At 32.8% G+C, this 23,362-nt stretch overlaps 1 protein-coding gene across 1 annotated transcript in view; it reads right to left on the minus strand.

The window, feature by feature from the left end:
* LOC119080939 (Down syndrome cell adhesion molecule-like protein Dscam2) overlaps positions 1–23,362 on the minus strand; it is an 83,536-nt gene that overhangs the window by 46,623 nt on the left and 13,551 nt on the right. Inside the window, 3 exon segments of the mRNA XM_037189562.1 lie at positions 4,871–5,032; positions 10,197–10,344; positions 17,609–17,787. Of these exon segments, the coding sequence (XP_037045457.1) occupies positions 4,871–5,032; positions 10,197–10,344; positions 17,609–17,787 (489 nt within the window).

A 23,362-nucleotide genomic window follows, 5' to 3' on the forward strand; every position in this document is an offset into this window, starting at 1 on the left:
AACCACACCACTCAGATTCAATTTAATCTAAAACTTTATACAGACGACTCGAAAGTTCAGTAACACATTAGGGGAAAAAATGCTGCACTTTAACATCTCTAAAACTATTATTATTGTATTTTGCCATCATATAAGATTGTGTTACACCAGTTTCGTAGCACATTAGATTGGTTTGATGCACACGAAAACAGAAAACTCTGTTCTGAATATCCATTGCATGCATGAACAGATCTTTCGAGTCATTTTGTTGAGGAATATATTGCTTGCCGATTCGGTTATCTATGAGTCGGTATAGTTAGGTAATGTACACAAAGCCATTTGAAATTATATATGCGGTGGTGTACTACTGAAAGGATGGAGACACAAGAAGAGTCTATTTATATTCTAAATGTAAGTTTCAGTTGGAACGGGTGAAAGGGTTCTGGTTAAAGTGGAAGTAAGTGTATATTATGAGTAGATCGTTGAAGGGGGTGGTACAACCAGTTCTGAAGTGTATGAAATTATTCATCTAGAAAAATCAATATGTTGGAATTAAAATACACAGTCGACGGGAATGCAGGCTATTTAGGTGGTGCGGTGGTAGTGGTTGTTACAAATTTGTAATTTACTACTTCGCATTGTGCAGTAATTTGAGTTTTATATCACTATCTGCATTACATACGAGACTTAAAACAATCCATATGGAATCACAACCTGATGTTGTATAACTACCAATCAATGTTAGGATAATGTAGACATTATACCCAGCTCTACAATTTATAGCGAAAAACCACATGAAATGAATAATAAACAGAATTACTCCAACCGAATGATGCACTTACATATTGTAAGAAATTTAAGACATATTGTTCCAACTCAGCAAAGTAGTGTTGTAGCATTTAACGACATCAAATTGTACATTGTAAAGTAGGTCTTACAATTCACAATACGTAAATTGTAACCGAGAATGAGAGAAAAGCTCCAAAAAGTTTCTTACATGTACTAAACATGAATAACTTTTTTTTTACTGTGTGTGGGGGAACTATGGAAGGAATATGTTGTTTGAATCTTTACCTGGGGTTCAATTACATAAAGTTTCTCCAGTGAAATTCATAGCAGCAATCAAAATTCCATTACGAATTCTTTTCTTCGTTATATTTTTTATGAAAGAATTGCTACAACGTTACCGTTTTACTATGAAGATGAAGAACGTGTCGCTAGCAATGTATGTGCAATACATTTTGGCATGTAAACGGGTCGACCCTATCCACAAAATAACAAAAAATTTATTTGTGTCGACGACGTTAACTTCCTACATCATTCCATATTCTTAAATCTATTATCAGCAATTAAAATTTCTTAATTAAGGTCGTTAACGGAACGAACTTTTAAATTATTTTGGCAAAAAATCATAAAAAGTTTTTAAATTGAAGTGGATTTTAAAAAACGAAAGTTAAACACAATACTACCACATATAATACCTCGACGTCAAGTCGGATTTTTAGACTCAAACCTCCACTCAATAAATACAATGAAATATATTTCTGAACTTTGAGAATTTTCTTTAAAAAAAAACCTAGAAATGTAAGTGCTTGCCATGTAACTTGAAATGTGTAGTCGGGTATATAAAACACCTCTAGCCCAACACCTCTTCTTTTTCAAGAAATAAAGAAAGAAAAAAAATGGTAAACATACAAAACGTGAGCGAAGCCCAGAACGTACCGACAAACACAATACAAATATATATACGAGAAACAGTGGAACATGTGTTGCGTTTATTTGGATAGAATATTATATGTACTCTATTGTTATAAGAGATTTTGTATGAACAAAGCATACCACCAGTAACAAGGTTACATATAAATATCGAATTTAAAGAAAACGTATAAGGAAAATAGAAGCTCAAAGATTTTCTTGTTTGCTAAATCAACCAAAAGGAAAGCGAACTCTCCAACTTGATGAACAAATAACAAATTCAATTTGAGAGATGGTTTAGTTTTGGCCCTTTATGGTGACTAGACATGGAAGTTTTTATTGTATACCTTGCTCGTTTTTTTTCTGGTTTCCTTTTTGTTTGTTTTCTTCATTCTTGTTTAAACAAGACTTTTAAACAATACATTTGTCTAGGACTGATATTCCATACAAAATTTCACATCGTGTACTCCGTTCAGGAGTGGAAAAAAGTTAAATTTACCGAAAATCTTTTGGAATGGCTTAGCATGAGTGTTCAATTTGTTTTGTTAGATTTGGACTGATAGGAAGTTACTTAAAGCGCCAAGTTTCAACTTCCTCTATCATCTTTGAGAAGAAAAAAAAACTTTTGAAAACAACTGGCCCGAGCTTACCTCTATAGCTACTGAAGCAATGTGCATAATCAGGGAGTTTATTTATCAAGCAGATTGATGCCACTGTGTTATTGAAACAATGAAACATTGTAGCATTAGTTTTTTGAATTTTTTTTTTTTTAAATAAATCCACTGATTAAAAACTTATACGGAATATGCTAAAGCCCTGTAAACCTGTAACCGTCTCTAACAAAAAGTCCACTAAAGCTCGTTTTTAATTTATAAAATGAAAACGAGAAAAAAAAAATTAATTTCAAGCCATCGCACATATTCTACGTTCTCGTCTATAAAAGGTCAACATTTTTCCACTTTGTGGACGTAAACTAATTATAAAATTCATAAATGTCGCATGTCAAACTATCCCTACCACCCACTACATCTAAATTTTAAAAGATAATTAAAATACACAAGCAATCATTCCTTATCAAAATGTATACGTGTGTAAAATGTGATGAGATATGAAGGTAGAGGTCACATCGCGTAAAAAGGAAAATATACTCACTGATAAAATCAGTCACAACTAATAGCTTGTCTAATATAACGTTCCATCGAATAAGGGGTAGCGGCGGCGCGGTGACAGAGAGCAATAATGTTAGAGTTCGTTTGAGTGTTGTATACAACGATTGAATGTTATACATCAAACATGTTAAATTACATTCTCGCTAGGAAAGTATATCTATGGGTAAATGGTCGGGTATCCTATTTATATGTTATGCGGTATAGTGAGTTTGCAGTTTGCAGTTTCTCATCTCTCATACCATGTTTTTGCCTTTCTTTTCATTTTCAACCACTCTTTTTTCGCAATTTTCTGTTTTCTTTCATTTAAGGTTTTTCTTCTGGGGTTTGTGTCGGGGAATGGAAAAAACGTTTTGGGGCGTTTTTGTGCACATAATAGAAAATTGTTTGTTGATTTTATCGAGAAAGAGTGTGTATTTTATCGTTTCGTCTAAACATTTTTTTTCCTTTCTTTTTTTTTAACATTATGCCCATTTTGTGGTTTCGTGAGTATATTAAATATGGAGCCCGTCTACGGGTAACTACGGTCCTAAGTGGGGCGTTGCGTTCTCTACCGTACGTTTGTTTAATATTAAATCGGCACAAAGTATTTGATTCGTAAATTTTTAATAACACGAGTCGCCATATGTTTGCATTGTTGAATGTAATATTAACACAAAGTTCGAATCATTTTCAGCTACATTACATCGTAAAAAAATTTCATTAAATAAAAAAAAAAAAATCTCCCTCGAGCCATATTGTTAATGTGGGTATCACATAATTGCAGCAGTCAACTTTTATCGTTCTGTGCACAAGTGATGTATATTAAAATACTATATTTGATTTTCCTCGTGCGCTTCATCTACATTCGCTTGTTGTGTCGGTAGAGATGACATGGCTGATAATCTTTTCACAGTTTTCGTTATCAACAGATTGCATCGCGTGATTGTAAATTGTATATAACTTGATTTCTTTCCGCTTTCCGTTCTCAAATGAGCAGTGAAATTAGATATGCTGATAAGGCACGTTTAATGAAAGTCTTAAGTTCTTTTTATAGGGGTGGGTCATTTAGCTTGATGCATCAAAGCGACACAAATAAATTGAATGTGTCAATTGCACGACAGAAAACTGTGCTGAAGTATCTTAATTTGTTTTACAATCAGTGTAGAGTAATCAAGTGAAGACTGTTGTGGCATGTAGAATTTACTATTTTTATTGGACGTACACTTCTTCCGCTCACTATATCTTTTTTCACTTTCATTAATTTCCGGAATAGAGTTTGATCGAAGGAAATTGCTGTAAGATAAAGTAGTCACAAAAAGGTACGTAAGAAGAAGATATTTCATCCACCGAGAAACTATACGGAAAATTGAATAAAAAAGGAAAATGACACAAATGTCTAATCTAAGTGGCTGACAGGTTTTTGGTAAATTGATTTTAAAAATGGAAATCTGGGTACATTTTTGTGCTACAGTTTTTTTTTGTGCTTATGATGGTTAGTATGTTGAATCATTATCATGACACAGCGATTTAAGGAATGCAGAACATTCGATCCTGAGAGCTACATACGGCTATTCATCTGTTGTCGATAATAACGACAAAAATAATGACAAGCTATGTGTAATATGGTCCTTTACATAGTAAAATGCATGTTAAAAAAATTGAAGTACAAGATTTGAAATCAACAGATTAGAAATACTTTGATCGATGGAAGTGATAGACCCGATAATAATACTGGTCATATGCTTGTCGTCTGTAACAGGTTAATTCAAGAAATAAAGAAACAAAAGTCTGTAACATGAGAACCCCAATATTTTGGCACTGTTCAGCACGTATAAATTTGATTCTGATACTTCTCCTCTATGGTGTCAGTATTTTCAACACAAAATCTTTCACTTAATTTGTACATACATTATGCTATATATAGCCCCCGCATCCCACCTAAGTGGAAGCTACTCGTTCATTTTTGTCGGAGTTGTCGATTACAGGCCACATAAATATTATTTTTCACAAATTTCTTACAACTACAAACATACAATGCGCTTACTTACCACTTTCCACAGACGGGTAAATGTTGAATGATGGTTGCTGTAACCATGACGTAACGGTAACATACTCCTTCACGTAAGACGGTATATTGCATTTGATGAGAACATTTCCACCTAAGAAACCACCAGGATTCTGAACTTCTGGATCATACCGCTGGTTGACAACTGCAAAAGTATTAATATTTCATAAACTGCAGTAAATGGCTGTGAAATCAATTGAAGCTCATCATAAGTACACTCTATAGTATTTTGCAAAAAAAGCCTCTTCCGACAATTTTCGTATTTTCCTGTTTATCCAACCCTCTCTCAGAATGACACTCACAGACAGCGCAGACCAATTTCAAACATATCAAAAAGCTTTTGTTTTCAAGTGACTTATTCACTTCCATTCATTTCATATTTTGCCACCGCACACATCCTTCTCATTTTATTTTTATACTTTTTGCTTATATGTTACATGTGCAGTGCACCAGAGATGACTTGAGGGGCTGTTATAAATCAACTCCTCACACCGCACAGTCATTGCACATTATGTGTACATGAAATGGGTAAGGGATGCGATATGTAAGTATTTTATCACCAAGGGTTCAGACAAACAACTAACTCGAATATTTGCATAGTTGAGATTTTTCCGACGTTTCCTTTGTCGGGCAGAACACCCGAAAACTCAAGATTTTAAAAGGAAAGACAAAACCACTTGTGAGTGGAATTATGAACATTTTCAAAGTTTGAATTCTTCTTTGTTTGATATGAGCAGTAGTATTCGGGTTGCGCTAAAATTACTACTCGTCGAAAAATGTTGCGGGTATTTCGGCAGATGGTTATGTCATTTCAATGGCAAGAATTTTTATGGTTTTTTTCTTTTCGTGGCATCAGCAAATCCTCCCTCAACCTATTGCAAAATCGAGGAATATTGTTCGAGGATTTTATAACTGCATACTAAAGCAAAATTAAGTTGAGTCGACGAGTCGATATTGGTGAATGTGAAAATAGAATTGTATATCTAACATGATATGGGTGTTTTATAGGCGACATATTCGACTAAGCAGAAAAGGGTTACGTCGCAAAATGTATTTTACGAAAACCTTTTCACATGCAAAATGGTATTATAATTGACTCACGTGTGCGTGGGGATATCAGAATGGATAATATTTTTTGTCATCAAACTTATATGGCCTAAAAAATAACCCATAACCCAACAGCCAAGATTAAATTAAAGCCTCTGCCCTTTTGAGCTTTAATACCAAACAGGAGTAAAGGAGCAGCTATAATGAATTTGCAGTAACCCAAAAATTTTCTAGGACAATACAATCTATCCTTACTCAAATTTTCAATTAGATCGTTCCCACTGTTTCTGGGTTTGTAATTTGAATTCTTGAAAGATGAAAAGAATATGACAAACACAAATATTTATTGAACTTAAACAAATCCCCCTGCTGAGATCCACAGTCAGCATGACTTCGTTTCCTATAAGTGGAATTATGGTTGCAATGCCATTTAAATAGACAGTGCGCACATATATGAAAATGGGAAAAGGCATTGTGCACACATATGAATTCTGAATACTGAAACGCAATTTTCGAATGTTCAAAATAAATTTGAACGAATGTCACAGTCGGAAAATGCTAAAATACCGTAGGGAGCAAAATGCATCTGGATATTAAGATCTCTTGAAGGAGCAGACGCTTAAGGTGTTGATTTCTCGTGCTTTATGACAACAAACGAAAATTGGTGAACGAATTGGGTTAACAGCTAGTCTTAAAACCGTTCTGAACCATATGCAATGTGTACATAATAATCCTGTCGTTTACTGTTAAATAGAGAGTTCTCTTCAATTTTCATCACTTCGAAATGAACTCCCTAATTAACAGAAAATAATTTACAATTCAACTGAATTTTTGTTTTTGTTTTGAAGTTCATTAGAATTCAAACATAAATTTCTACTTGCTTGCCCAACAATAGCATTTATAACCTAAAGGATCAGAAGCCATACGTCATCTCATTATACCGCACTTACAACCGAAATAATAATGCTTTTAATCCCAAAACCATAAATTAAATTTTAATATACATGGAGCAATGCAATTACCCAACAAAAACACGTTCACATTAAACCAGGCGTCATGTATACCATACTAAACTCGTAACTTATTATATTATGTAACCGTAGCTTTGGCGTTATTTAGTTTTGTTTCGGAATGAAGTTCACAGAGAGAGGCACACACATATTCCACTTTTCTAATTACAGAGAAAACAAAAACAAATTTCCCTCCACTCATAAACAATATCCGTTTGCACACAAATTAAAATATGGTTTCCAATTCGCATATATATAAAATAGACGGTAGAAATGTGTGTACATAAAGAAGAGGGTAATGTATATATTATATATATGTGTGGAATGGAAACAGCCCCGACAAAACCCATCATCACACCATTTGTAAAGACATCCAAATACCGTCATACCGTCATCCGTCCTCGCATTTAATATACCTTGGTGTAAAATATATACACTCACTGAGTAGTAAATTCACTACAGCACCCACTGCTATGTAAATTATTACATAATTACAGTATATTAAATTGTGGTTTTATTTCCTAGCGAGAGAGGCCTTGTCTTAAACCGGGAAATTTAAGAGTTTCTCTTTTTGTGTGTGCATTTATTTCATTTCATTTGTTCCCTTTACTGTTTGCACAAATTTTCCCTTTGTGAAAATTGCTAACATTTTTTCTTTTTATTTTATTTTTTAAATTAAAATAACAAAATAGTTGAAACGTATCATCAATTTAATTGGGTTATGCATTTGCATAAAAATTCGTAAACTTTAAATTCCATTTGATTTTGTGGAGGGGAAAGGGGGTGAGTTTAGAGAATAAAACATTTGGTTTATCTGAATTTTTTTTGTTATTTTTTTATGTTATTCAAACGTTCAGTGGGGAATGTGAGTTTTTCAAAAAAAAAAGAAAGAAGAAAAAATTAGGTTTTCGTTTTTTGGAAAATATTTGTTTTCGACATTCCGCATGTTTCTGAATATTTTAAATGAAAATGTTGTCCACACTGCGAAAGAATTCTCGGAAGCTGGTTAAAACTCTGTTCGTTTTCTGTCCGCAGCAGGCAACCGTGAAACAAAATGAGAGATAAAAAAAGTTTAACCGTTTATATTTTCATTCTGCGAAAAGCGCCACTTCCAATAAAACAATTATTCCCTTGACTGAAAGTCAGGGTCTTACACCAGAAAATACCGAAAAATGTGGGTAACAAAAAGGTTCACTGTGATTGAAAATGTATGAAATGCTATGAAAAACGTTAAATGTGGGTAACAAAAAATCGTTGAAGGCACGATAACTTGAGTAATTTTTAACCAATTTGGATGATTCTTTTTTTTAAATACGTGGAATTAAAATCCCGATGCTAAGTTCGAAGATGGGCTATGTAGGACTAAGGATCTGGAAGCTATCCGAGAAAAACGGGATTTTATACTGTTGATCATAGCCTCAATTAAAAAAGATTACTTTGATGAAATTTGATTTGGTTTGGTAGTGTGGGTAAATCATATAAGTTTGTTTTCGACTTGCATGGAAACTAGTAGGAAGAATAATTTCATCATTCGATGCCCATCTTCTAACGTGTAAACATCTATTGCTAGTGAACTACTAACATCTTGATAGTTGACTATCAAATTTGATAGTAGACTGACTATCATTTATCAAGTAGGTAGTTTTTTACTCCCTTTACAACCACATCTTACGCCAGCAAAATGCCTGTTATCAAATTAGCACACTTTGATTAAGAAGTGTAAGAAATTTTAATACAAAAGTTAAATTTTTGCAGGCAATATAAGATGAATTATCTCAACTAATTTCTGAAGATGTTTTTAAATACATGGAATTAAATGAATCAAAGAGAATATTGTAAAAATGTTACGAGTGTGAAGTTTGCGGCCAGAGCGAAGCGAGGGCCGTAATTCACACGAGTCGTGACATTTTATTATTATTTTTTCTCGGTCTACCAATAAATCTCTACTTTTACAAATATTTTTAATCCCTTTACCATTATAGAGTCGAAATCGGTACCAATTTACCGAAAATATTGGTAAACTGAGTTATTTTTAACGATGAACCAAAAACTAATAAACTTCATTTATTACCATGTCACCATGTGAAGGTACATTAAGTGCCGGAGACTTCCTTTTTTTACGCAAAAGTGTAAGAGAAGAACATGTATCGCACTTTTTTATTTTGTGAAAAAGTCCTCGTTCCACATTCACAAAACAAACTTCGCATCTACTCTGATGTAACAAAAAGGCAATCAAACAGAATAATAGACAGCTCATACGAGTGGGAAGTTTACGGCCAGAGCGAAGCGAGGGTCGCAATCTACACGAGTCATATTTTATTTATGATTTGAGGTTGATTGAAAATCTTGAAAATTGAAAATTTATAAGAAAATTGAGAGCTCAAAAAGTGGTCAAAAATCATTCCACCTTATGCTAGTCAAATTTTACTGTCATTTGCGTGGAGTCATTAATATAGTAAATATATTATGTATTAAATGTGACAAGTTTTTATGAATACGTCAAAAATACATTTAGAAAAGTGTCAGTCAAGGGACCTGACCCGCCCAAAAGGTGGGACCTAGTATCTACTAAATTTAAAAAAATGTTTAGCATTACCGAACCAGTTTTAGGAATTTAACGAATTAATTTGTTGATTATTAGACTCACATTCAGGCCTACATTGATGGTGACCTGGTGTTAGTTCATGCAACATGAAAAGAAGAAATATGATTGGTTCTATGAGGCAATGTTATATAATAGCTATTGCTGTACCTTTTGTCTCAACTCAAATATTTTTCTCAATAAATTTAAGGGTAGTACTATGTGCTAAGGGTAGGTAGACCAATAGATCTGTTTATGACAATTCATTAAAAAATAATTTGCTCCAAAAATACTCCATTCGCAACAATAATATTTCGAAAATATTCGAAATGGAATGCGAATCTCATCGATTCAGGTCATGCTATGTGAAACACCACTGCATGAACATGAACACAAATCACATATCCAAAGCTATCCAGCGCATATTCGGAAATAAATTATATGGAGCTGGAACAAACGGATTTAAAATTTCATTTGTTTGCTTTCTCCTCCTTTTTAATTCTGGTTGTATGAAATTTAGGTCAAGCTTTAATGAATAAATCATTTTACAATTTTCGGAGTGAGTTTTATTTCGGTTCAGTTAAAAATGATATTTGGATTTTCGTTTTTTTTACTGAAAAAATATGACTAAAAACTGTAACAGATAAAATGTTACGTAGACAAACATTTACCTGCTTTCACCTGCATGTCTCGTGATACTATTGTTCCGACCGAATTAGATGCAACACATTTGTATATCGCCCAATGAACATCTTGTCGAAACGAACCAGCGTCGAATGCCGGAAACAGTAGCGATCCATTCGCTAATATGTGTCGTACCTGTAAGCGAATGTTACAGCAATAAATTAGCTTGTAGCACTTATTTGCGTCAATGATTTTGTTTTTGGTCTTGAATTTTAAATTTTGAACAATGAAACTTTTTGCGGAAATTCGAGTTTGTTTATTTTTCTTCCAGACGACAGCTTTTCCATGTACAATTATCATCATCACACCCTCGTTATGTCATTTCCGATACTTGTTTAAAAACACTTGAAGCGTACAACAGCACATTTTATAAACAACTTAATTGTATTATATAACACGATTATTAAAAATACAGAGCTTATGGTAGTAAACCGTCGCTCAATATTCGTTTTATTTGCAAGTACAAAGCAATAGCCTGGAATATTTTTTCTTGTATCTGCCCTTGTAACCATAGACTAATCTTGCAGTTATTTAATCTTTTAAATGTTAGCGTTTAATGCGGCTATAGAAAAAGAGTGTTTAACATTTTAGAAACGGCCAAACAAAGACTTAAATCGGTTAATTCATTTGTTTAAAGTATCTCCTAGGTTTTGATGCAAAATCTACCACTTCAATAATTTAAAGATACATTTCCCTATATTAGAACAGACCAACTAGATCTCATCGTGTATGCTTGTCGTTATCGTCGATAGCAGATGATCAGCCGTTTCTGTTATTTATTTATTTATTTAGCGTATGGTTATTCCAACAGTGTACTCTAATTAAAGTGAACGCATTACAATCGTAATTATTATATTATTTCGTATAATTAGGAATGTAGCGCGTTCTCTTTAATTTGAGTATACTGTTGGTTCAATGCAATACCCTCTCTAGCAACCAAACTTCGTTTTGACGCAGTCAAAATACCACCTTATTTTGACAAATGTGACACTGACTTTTTCTTGTAATAGAGTTGCCGTGCCGCGCTCTTTTTTAAAGCAATATTGACGTCACACGAAAAAGACAAACTTTAAACTTTATTTCATTTTTGCACACCAAAATAACGGAGCAACACACAAAAAAACACGTCACAATCACAAATTATTCATTTTCGAACACCGAAATGGTTAATCAACACGTAATATTTTCAACACAAAAAAATGAAATCGCTGCTCATACTTCATTTAATTTATTTTTAAAAGTGTAAAATTTTCTTTGACAGAATACACTGTAAAGTTTTACCACCTTAATTTTCCTAGTTTGGTTGCTAGAGAGGGTATTGTTCAATGCCGTTTCTGTTGTTATCAATCACATAGTCTTTCCTATCAGAATTGCGCAACTTCTGACTACAAGCCAGAAAGACTCCACTACATTATGAATCTGAAAAATTAGGGAAATGATTCTGGAGTGAACGTAATAATTTTCCGAACGAAACAGTGACGTACTTCTTTCTGAACCTATTGACGTTAGTTTAAAGTCCTGTTTTGATCAATTAACATCGTTGCAATATTGGTAAAAATAAAATCATTGCATGGACATGGAAGCATCGGTAAAACCCTTAAATCACCGATGAAGTAGATTTGTGGAAGGTATTTATAAATTATGATTTTTCTAAGATATACTAGCAGTCTGTAACTCGATTTGTAGATCACAAATTTTCTTCATTTTTCCTATACACACGGAGAAAGTGTATTGGGTTTTAAAAGTCCGTGCAGGTAATTTTTCGAATCTTCTCAAATTTTCCCAAAATAAATTTTGTGGCAAAATAAATTCAGAAAATTCATTTAAAAATTAGAAAATTTGGGAGACTATTGCTTGTGCTTCACAACAAAGTGATAATAGAACTTTTGTTGTCGTTTTTTGTGATAAAATAGAACTTTTGTTGTCGTTTTTTAGGCACATGGAGCACGGAGAATCGGACTATATATCTACGAGTTGTTCCTAAAAGAGTTTTGACTGGTTCGACAACTTGAATACAACCAATTATGGAAACCCTGGTTGTAATCGGCGAAGAAAACAAATTCTCAGATCGAGTTCGTACATGGGCAATATCGACAAAAGGAATTGTGTCTGGTCTTTTGAAGGCACTATAACTTGAGAAATCCTGAAATAAATTTTCGGTTTTCGAAGGTTAAAATACCGACTATTTTTGGCTCATTGTGTTTTATCTCCCAACCTAGGCCTTCGATTTTATTGTTTCTTTTTGCAGTCGTTTTTCCCTCATTGCAGCACGTTTGGGCGTATGTATTTTATGGTCCTAATTCAGAGAATAGAGTTTTGAAGTTAAAATAAAAGAATGTCTTTTGATAGCTTAATCAGTCAAGAGACCTGACTCACCCGTTAGGTGGGGTCTAGTTTTATTTGTTACAAAGGAATATGTCATTATGAAACTTGTTGCATAAATAACAATTTCGTTGAGATTTCATCTTACAAATATCTTTATTATTACCTTTTGTATTAAAAAAAAGAACAAAATATCGACTCAAATACACCTCGCTTCAAGTCATTATGAAAGCCATTCAAGGCGATTCTCTTCGACAGATCCACCATTATTTGCTGCTAAAAATATATCGTAATAAATTTAGGTAAAACACCCACGCCGACAGACTGGGAAAATATTTCAATAAAAGTTAATTGATTAGTTTATTATAACGAAATAATTAATTAATCGAGATGAACTTTATTGAATAGAACGAAAACAAAGCAATGAAGAAATTGATGAGAGAATTTTAAACTTATCACAGATGTACGCTACCAGTCTTGCGTTCTTATTAAATTTATCAAAAGAAATTCAATTAACTGCCTCATATTCAACCATTAACTATATATAGTACTTTCAAAGTTTATTTCGCCTGTACCTTATACTTTACAATGACACCATTCTTCTCTTGGAAGATTTTGCGCCTCATTCACAGTCGATACTCATTCATTGTATATATACGTACGATAAATATAGCAATATGTATAATTCAGAAAAACCAATTTTATAAAATTGTCCTCCTACCCCAATCTCTTCCAATATTCACTAAAATTTTAAAATTTCTTGATGGCTCGACCCTTATCACACTTTAATGTACACAAACCAATTTTCGTTCGATGATGAAAGAAAAATCGAATTTAATGAGGTTGCCGATGTTGGTGGAAGACGGAGATACATAATGTAAGTGTTACTAAAAAAAAGGGGGACCATAAAGCCTTTGTATAGTTTACCTTGTCAAGAATTTAAAGGCTCGGACTATTTGTTTTTTCGTTTGCAACATGGGGTGTCAAAAAAAGTTTGGTTATTCATACGATGAAAAGTAGCTGGTGAAAGTTGAGAACTAACTTTTCCATTAAGTAGAAATTGTAGTAAATTGTGTGTCACTCGGAGTATTTTTATTTTAAATTGTTTCCCGTATTCAATTTTTGTCGTGGTTACCGCTGCACATTTTTCACCTATATTCAAAGTCAGGTGTATTGATTATGTTATTCGATTTCAACAATTAACTTTGAAGTATCCACTGTTAGAAAGCATCGCAAAAAAAATTATTTACTGAAATTTAGTCCGTAACAAATTTACAAAAATCTGGAAGTAAATTTCCAAAAATATGAAAGAGTTCTAATGAAAACCATTTTATTTTTTTTCGTAGCTAGACGTGCATCAAATACTGAAATGGAATTCGCAAAAGCAAAATGGACATTTGAACTGAAACACTTAATAATCAATGTAGGTCGCCAGGGTAAGGGAAGATGTTAATTTTAATTTCAGAAAAATGTCAGCAAGTCATAGACAGAACACGAAAAATGGTTGAAAGAAATTGTTTCCATCCATAATTCCATCTCAATATTTTGAATAGAAATATTTGAGACGTCTTTGTTCTATTTTTAATAATATTTTAAATCGTTCACTGAGCAGCTGAGTCAATACCCTCTCTAGCAACCAAACTTCGTTTTGACGCAGTCAAAATACCACCTTATTTTGACAAATGTGACACTGACTTTTTCTTGTAATAGAGTTGCCGTGCCGCGCTCTTTTTTAAAGCAATATTGACGTCACACGAAAAAGACAAACTTTAAACTTTATTTCATTTTTGCACACCAAAATAACGGAGCAACACACAAAAAAACACGTCACAATCACAAATTATTCATTTTCGAACACCGAAATGGTTAATCAACACGTAATATTTTCAACACAAAAAAATGAAATCGCTGCTCATACTTCATTTAATTTATTTTTAAAAGTGTAAAATTTTCTTTGACAGAATACACTGTAAAGTTTTACCACCTTAATTTTCCTAGTTTGGTTGCTAGAGAGGGTATTGGCTGAGTCTGTATATTCTGCATATTTAATTTTGACTGTCTTGCAGGCTGCCTTGACCTAAATTTAACTAAAAATATTTTTTTAGAAAGTGTCATATTCAGAACGATAAATACAATTCATGTTAAAACAAATGAAGTAACAGATCTAATCATATAGGTGATAGGTATTTTCAAGTAGCTATATTTGGCATAGGTAAAGATAGATAGAATTTTGCAATTATTGAGGCGCAGAATGCTTTATTTTGGGAGTTGATTAATAAATTGATTTATTCAGTATTTGAGCAATATCACGGCAGAGTAAAAGTAACCCAGGCAGGAGCGCTTGTTTGACTAGAGACCTTAATTATCTAGTAGCCTTATTTATTTTGCAACTTATGTCAGTGTTCATTTGAGTTCATTTTCACACAGTGTATGAGGTCCCTCATTTGACGTTTCAATAATGAACCACTCCTGCCAGGTTTACTTTTACTCTGCCGTGGCAATATATATACAAAGGAGTTATTCAATTAAGTTAAGACACAATGACATGCGTCACATATTCCCGTAAAGGGTTATTTGACTGATTCGATTTTCCCCTAAACCAAAAATTAAATTTTAAGAATTAATCGAACGACTTTGTAGAAATGAATAACACATTATTAATAGTAAAAGTAAAAGAAGAAGGAGCGGTGCGAGTCCTCCATTTTAAATTTAAAAAACCATAAGAGTAGTTAACACTAGTACAACTGGAGTCGTATCAACAAGAATGACACTCACCGCTCTGTTACTTAAAAATTTACGTTTTTACTTTATTGCTCCACAAATGGCAGATTCAATTTGTAGAAAATATTGAACCAAGTTGTTATTTTGCTCTACTTTTTTGAGAACATCGTTTAATAAAGTCTTTAACTTAAAGTACTGCAACAATAATATTGTTCATTGTGCTTTGTTTGAACGTTGTTTCGTTTTAAAAATGATGAGTGAAAGTTACGTTCTCTTAAATTGTTGCCTCAAAAACTTTTCGGAAAGTGTACCAAGTTTCTACAAGTACTTGATCATTGTTTGTGTAAATTTATAGCACTAAGTTCGGTCTTCTATTAATTTATTGGCAGATTTAAAAAATTCGAAAAGAATCGAGCTTTTACATAATGAAATGTGTTTCTAAATTTCGAACAATCTTATAAACATTGAGAGATATTATTATACCTACCTACCTACACTCCACATACTCACAGGAAAACGAGCATGTCGTTAACCTCTATTAAGGAAATCTTTAAATGTAATAAAGAGGAATTACATTATGTATACTGTACTGATTCGTACAGAAGTCATTGAATGCGTACATAAAAAACCATAAAGTTAAACAGGACTGTAAAATGGTTTAGCTTTTACACTTATTTTAAATACATTTTCTGCATTGTACTAAGTTTCTTTCCGTTTTCTTTCCGTCATGTCGAATATGTCAACTTGAAAAATATGTTGGAATGGTTCCAGCGCAAGCTATCAGCTTCGTTCGTACATACACAGTGAATAGGAAACTTGAACAAGTGCAACTTTTCGAGAATATGTATATTATCCTGAAGTGAGCTTCAACATAAAAATACGAAAGAATTCATTATAGCTTCAATTATAGCCAACTGTTTTTTACCGCATCAATAAAATGATTTATTTCTCATTTAATGTCATATTCAATAATATCCTTAACAGGAAGGAAGTTGTTGCACATAATTATTTTGTTGGAAAATCCAACTATAAAAGACTTTGTGTGTGTGTGTGTCTACGTATAGATATGTGTAGAATGAATAAATTGCAGCACTTTACAAAAGTTTCCAGAAAATTTAATTGAATTTCGCTGTAACATGACGAGTATTGGACATGTATTCGGACATGGACATGTACACACATTCGTATAAAACACCGTGCTGTGAGAGAACAATTATTGTTCCGTTACTTTTAATGCCATAATCTGGAGATTAATCTAATCGAATTTCAGCACACCAACAAATTTCAAATATTAAACGAAACGAACTCTGAATGTGTAAGTGTGACTTAATAATACGTATATTGTACAAAGTCATGAATGATGGCATAATTAACCCAAAAACTTTTCCTATCTTCATCCTTCCAGGCACACATATCATATCCCTTTCATAGCTCCTCTCACTTATAATGTGAAAAAGTGCCGAGTTCTTTTTAAAAGCGAACGGTATGTATACATAGTTACATATGTGTAAGCCACACTCAGAATGCTATATACCAGCGCTCATTATAATTTTTATTAAAAAAAATGAAAAATTCGGTTTGTCGATTTTTCATTTAATTTTTCTCGTTTATTGTGGCAACTAATATACCAACCAAAGCGAAAAACCACATTCATCAACCAACCGTATAAAGTAAAACAAAATGAAATGTCGAGGAAGAGAAAAAAAAAGCGCTAGGTATACACATAAAACGGAGCGCAGCGTTCACTGATGTTTTGTACGAGTGAGTGTTCTCAATGCGGAAAACATATATACAACAGGACATATTACACGTTCTTCGACATTACATTTTATATACATAAAGATTTCATTTTTCGTTTGTATTTTCTGCGCTAGGTAAACTCACCAGGCTACATCACAATATATCGAATATACCACATAGATTCGAGTGAAAAACACACTTCAGAAAATGTTATAAAGGAGCCACAAGGGGATTATCCTTTAATGCTTGATTACAGATTAAATTGGCCACATGCGAATTTTCCGTAATTTTTTATATTTTTCTTTTTTTTTCACAACACAGGCAGAAACGTATACCTTTTTACATTCGAGAAAATAAAATGAAAATTTCTATGTAAAGTAGCGGACAAAGTTCAGTGTTACGCTAAACTTTAACTTTTACATATATTTGAATTGAGTTTCATGGAATAAAATGACTGATTTCTTTCATAAAATGGTTGAATTTCTCGTTTAAATTTACTGTTACACAAAGAGGTTTCTGAATCCATACACATGATGTGTATGAGCACACTACATTTTCTCAAGTAAAAATTACAAAGTATAAAATTGGAACAGCAACAAACGAGAAAGAAACTCACCGATTGTATTGTCGTAACGGCATTGTTGTCCAAATCGACCCACTCTACATGAGGTGGTGGATTTCCTCTGGCTGTACAATCGGCCCGGCTGCCAGCCGTATTTGTGAATTCCAGCCGAAACGGTGGCTCCAAAGTAAACATGGGTCCTTGGGTGTCGAATGAGTTTGATGCAACATGTTCTGTAAATACAAAATGTTTGAATATTACATTTTCAGTAGACCATTTTTTCTCTCTCATTTTAAATCAATTTTTAACAGACGATATTTGTCGTAGGTTTCTAGTGAATAGAAAGCGTAACAACAAAAATGATTATTCGTTTGATGGATACAATTTTTCTGATGTGGTCCCAGGAACTGTAAAATGTTGCCAAGCAAACTTTTTTTTTCCTCTCTTTCGTAAATTAGGCAAGGGGTTGTTGAGATCAAAAAGCTTAATATAAAATAGCAAAATGATTTTTTTGTGTACTTTATGGTTTCTGAACTCGGTATCGAAATTCCAATTTATTTGGAAAGGTACTTTTTTAGAATGCTTGGAACTTTTTACCTTTTATGAAAGAAAGATGTAAAGAAAGTAATTTCATTTTATACCTACATTAACAACAATTCCATTAATAATAAGAATTTATTTCTGCCTTCTTTGATGGTATACAAACTCACACTTTCCTTTTACTGTTAAAATTCTATTGATTGAACATGGCGACAATTAAGTTTTTCCATTTTTGTTAGTTGCAATAATTATTTATTGTTGCAATATAAATCGAAATTGGCTAATTCAAATATGTCTCGTCCTACGATGAAAAGAACTAATTTTGGATTTTTGGTGACATATTTTTGACGTGGAAAATAGACCACTAATTTGTCACACTAAAATTGGTTCGCTTTCGCTATGTTTAAAATTATGAGAGTGTCGTTTTCATTTGATTATATTTTCTATTGCTTTCTAGGTTGAATCATTTCATTTTATCGATTTATAAAAGCGGAAGGGAGCGCAGCCACATTTTTAATTTACATTTTTGAGCAGATGGAAAAAATCACGGAAATGATTCAGAAATACAAGAAATATCGATAATTTAAACTGAAATGAAATTAAAAAAAAAATTATAAAGCTCTGTGAAAATCTAAGTTCACTGCCATTTATTTCGCGTTACTCTCTTCATTGCATACGGTTTCCCCTCGGGCTCGAGTAAAATTTATGATTAAGTGTTTTCAACAACAGAAGTGTAATCATGTTTATTAACAAAGAATTATATGAACCACATGAACCGCATTAAATCTGTTACTTCTTTTGTTCAAAGAATCTTTTTTAGTTAGATGGAAAATCTCTCAGATGGATTCTTTTGAAAACGTACCTACCGAAATCAGACGTATTATCCAGCGAACTTTTTGTATGTGTGCCTAGATAGGTATTGGTCCATTGAGGACCTTTTTTTTATTTCTCGATGCTTGTGTGCCGAGGTAGAGTAGAGCTCGGGCTACACGAAATGTACAAAGTTGTTTGAGGTGTAATTTGAAAGGAAATTGCATTCGGGGCCTTGCTGGGTTTAAAATTTATCTACAATGAGTTACAAGTGACTACTTCGGCGAAATTCTAATGATTGTCCTGTAGCGGAAAAATTACAGAAAGCCCCTAATTACTACTAGTCTTAGCTTTCTAATGACACCGATCATGCACGTGTAGCGAAACGATAATTGTACATTTGAAGTGTAAATTTGAGGCTCACATCCTCTGCTCGAACATCGAAAATTTTTAATCACAAAATTTGATTTGTTCGGGACCATGTATGGCAGATGTTTCATAGTTTGGATAATAGCGAATATAAACCAATACAAAACAGCAAAACTATGCTTTGTTCTACCTCGGCACAGAAACATCGAGGAATGTTCAAAAAAATATTTTTGGCTTCAAGGTATCTAGGCACACATAAAAAAGTTCGCTGGAAAAATTGTGCGACATCGGTAGGTACGTTTTCAAAAGAATCCCTTTCACTTTTCTATTTTTACTATAAGTTTCGCTGTATAAGAGAAGACCACTATCCAGAGCTAATCTCTAATTTTTGACGTCGATATCGAAAACAAATGACTAGTTGTTTCCTAAAAGAGTAATACTGTCGATGTCATTATTTACTAAACTCGATACTTAAACTTTTAGCCATCTGTGATCTTTCATTGGCAGCAGCGACAAAAATGAACAAGCGATAAGCTCTATGGTTAATGTGGTACTGCAAACAATAATGTAAAGAAAGAAAGGAATTTGTAAATACTTTAAACATTAGAAGTATAAACGATTTAATAATTAATTAATCGCGATGCACTTGCCGCTTACAAAAGGTTAAGTTTACAAACCGTTAAATATAATTTATATATAGATGTAGATGGTACGCGCCATAAAAAGTAAGTTTTTTTTATGGAAATTGAGTGAAAACAACATTAAACACTTTTTAATTGTTTTGTGAAAATAACTCTTGAGTGCATCGTTGTAGAAAAATATTCCTAAAAGTCATGGTACGACTGAGAAAAATTTAATTTATTTCCGGGCAAAATTATGAACTGAAATACATAAACCGTGTGCAGTATTCAGTATGCACACATTCAATGCATATGCGAACAGAGAGCAATTTAAAGTAAAATAAAAAAGAAGAAAAAAATGCTAGAAACAATCATGCATCGCAGTAAAGAATAAATATAAAGTCTTATTGTTCCAATATGAATCATTCACGTTTTTTTTTTGTTTTTCCTCTTCATTTCTTTGCATATGTATTTCAAATGGCATATTTTGCAAAATCTTTAGAAATTCTAGGCGACATGATATAAGTGTTAGCACAAACAGAGTTTGAAGAATTTTTTTTAGTATTGCCAGGGTGATGATAGTTATCTTCTAGAATTCTTTCAAATGTTATCAGTTATCATATTTGAATCTTGAGTATGTAAATTCTATTAAGGATTATACGTTGAAGCTTCAAACTATTTTAATAAAAGCTAAGCTGAAAGAAAAGCTGTTAAACAGTCAATTTAAACGTATAACACGAGGCAAACTTACACGCTCAGCTGATATATTCAATATAAAATTTAAATAAATTGACGTGAGTGGGGTTGAAGCGGGTGAAGCAAATAGACATTTATTAAAAACGGTAAACATGTAAACCGTATTCATTACTGTTTCATTACAGACAAAACTGGCAACCATAATTCCTGCACACCAACTTACACGTGGAAATATAAACGTTAAAGGTTCACGCTTCTGTTGTATTCCTTATTTCTTTCATCAAGAAAGGATCATTAATGAAATGTGCATGAAATGGTTTTGCAGGTAATATAAAAAGAACGGGAGAAACGGAAGAGCAATTCATATTTTTCCCTTTTGAATTAAACATTGAAATTGAATTCTGTAATGAGATTTGATTATAATAATTTCAATGTTCGCTTATGTTGCATACAGCTTTTTTTTCTTCTTAATACAAAGTGTTTTAAATTTATACACATAAAGGAACAGTATGCAACAGCAGAAGAGAAAGAAGACGTAGAGCGGGTGCAACTTATTTCTTTACCTTTATAAACAGGATTAAATACAGAATTTAATGAAATGGAGTTTCTTTTCGTAACCAGGTGCATCTATACACCTCATTGTTTCAGTCACCGTATTTTCTTTAAGTTTCTGGAATTACGATGTCTGTATTGGAAAATTAATTACTTTCTTATTAAATAAGCTGAAGCTAGCGAACAATGGGTCGACTGTCCAAAACAAACTCAGTATATTCGCCTTCAAAAAGGCCTTTTGAATAAGATGTTATTAAAAAAAATATATTTTATGGAAATTGGATTTTAGATTACTCAACGGAAAATTTTAATGCTAACGAATTTTTTTATGGAATATAATTGGGACAAGTTCTTGTCATTTTTCAAACAATAGCTTTTCGTTCCCAGTTATTTAAATTGTAAAAGCGAATCCGTGTTTCTGAAACATCGTCACGTCACTAACTTAAAATTACACAGAGGAATCAATTTTTACGGTCATTGATTGTTCGTGTATATGTTTTAAAAAAAGACTAGCTAGCTGTTCGATCACACAACTTAACACTCCGAACCAGAAAATTCGCGCTGTATTTCTTTCATATATCCTGTATCTACCTACTTTATACATAAAACAATCTATAAAAAAAGCGAAGCAGAATGAAGCATCAGAGAAACTCGCACATATATATAAATATAAATACGGTACATATCCAGCCCGGCATATAAAAACCAATTCTCTGCAACATTACTCGACAGATAAATTTTTCTAGTTGTAAAATATATCCATATCCATCCAGGTATAACTACAATTGAAATTAGAAACAAAAGCGGAATATAGGCAGGATGTTGGAAAAAATGCGGAAAATGAAAATGTTGTACTGCTCACAGACAATAGGAAAATTCTTTACAGTGAGTATATATTTGTAAAACCGTATGTATGTCGGGTGGATGGAAGCTTTGTAAATGCGTACCATTGAAATGCTTCAAATAATTTACAAGGAGTATGCTGTAATTAATCAAAGCAAATGAATAATGTAATATAAATGCTTATGTGTCTGAAATTTCTCGGAACTGTTATAATAAGCACGCATATCGTAATATGGTAAGCAGATCAATAAGCTTAAGTAATTTGTTTGTAAAACGATTTTCATTCATTAATGTATTCACGGTATGGTCTTTTTTTTGTTTAATTACTTATAAAGTAGGTTTCGATTTGAATTCGGTTTATCTTATAATTGAGAAGAAGAATTTCTTTCTCAATTTCTATATAGGAATTTTATGCGAAACAAATTTTTAAAGCGTAGGTGCATAGCACTGACAGTGCGTTGGTAGGTGTAAATAATTAGAAATTAGCTTATCATTTGGCTACAATTAAAACGACGGTTTGTCGTTCTGAATTCCAAATGAACCAAATAATATTGTAAATACTCACAAGTCGTAGGTGGAGTATTGTTTGATTTTATATTCACAAGGAGCTTCTATTTCCAGTAATCATGCCAATTTCATGCCGTGCTTTAAACGTGTCTCAAGTTTTTTTTAGATATAAAAATGTGGTTTATGGTAGGAGTAGTTTCCGTTACATCTAGAATTTAGGGTGGTCCAAAAAGAAATATCTTTGATTTTCTTGGGTTGCCGATTCTGAAAGCTCTCGGCGAGAAACGTGAAACTTCTAAGAAAAGATTAGATTTTTTTTTTGAAATATGAGGCTAACGTCTGTGAGCTTTGAACACACCATAGACGACATTCATGTACTCAATTGCTGGAAATTTACATTACAAGCTGTATTACAATTGTTTTCAAATAACACCACAAAGTTCCATTGCACAAAGGCTAGAAGTGCCGCATTTCTCCTGTCTCTATACTAGAAAAATTTCCCAATGTTTCCAATTAATTTTTTTCGTTGATTTTCCCTTTGCAAGTAATATTCGCCTCAAAAAGCATTTGGTATATTTTGCTGAGTAAAGACATCATGTGTGACAATAACCCGACGAAGTTGGTATAACTGATGAATTTCCTTTGAATGTGTGTGAAACTGACGCCGTGTTAGTAGGATTAAAGGATGGATCTGATAAGGTGCATATTTCGATCCCGTATTTGCCTTGGGGAAGAGTGAATTCAATTTTAGAAGAAACGCGTTTGCATAATGTCGTGATAACCTCGAAGATTCAGTGCAGTAACAGATTCGAACACGAAAGATAAGAGAGATTTGTCGAGCACGATCAATGCGATATTCGAAATTGTTTGT

Source organism: Bradysia coprophila, unplaced genomic scaffold (assembly GCF_014529535.1).
Source record: "Bradysia coprophila strain Holo2 unplaced genomic scaffold, BU_Bcop_v1 contig_350, whole genome shotgun sequence".
Lineage (NCBI taxonomy): Eukaryota > Metazoa > Arthropoda > Insecta > Diptera > Sciaridae > Bradysia > Bradysia coprophila.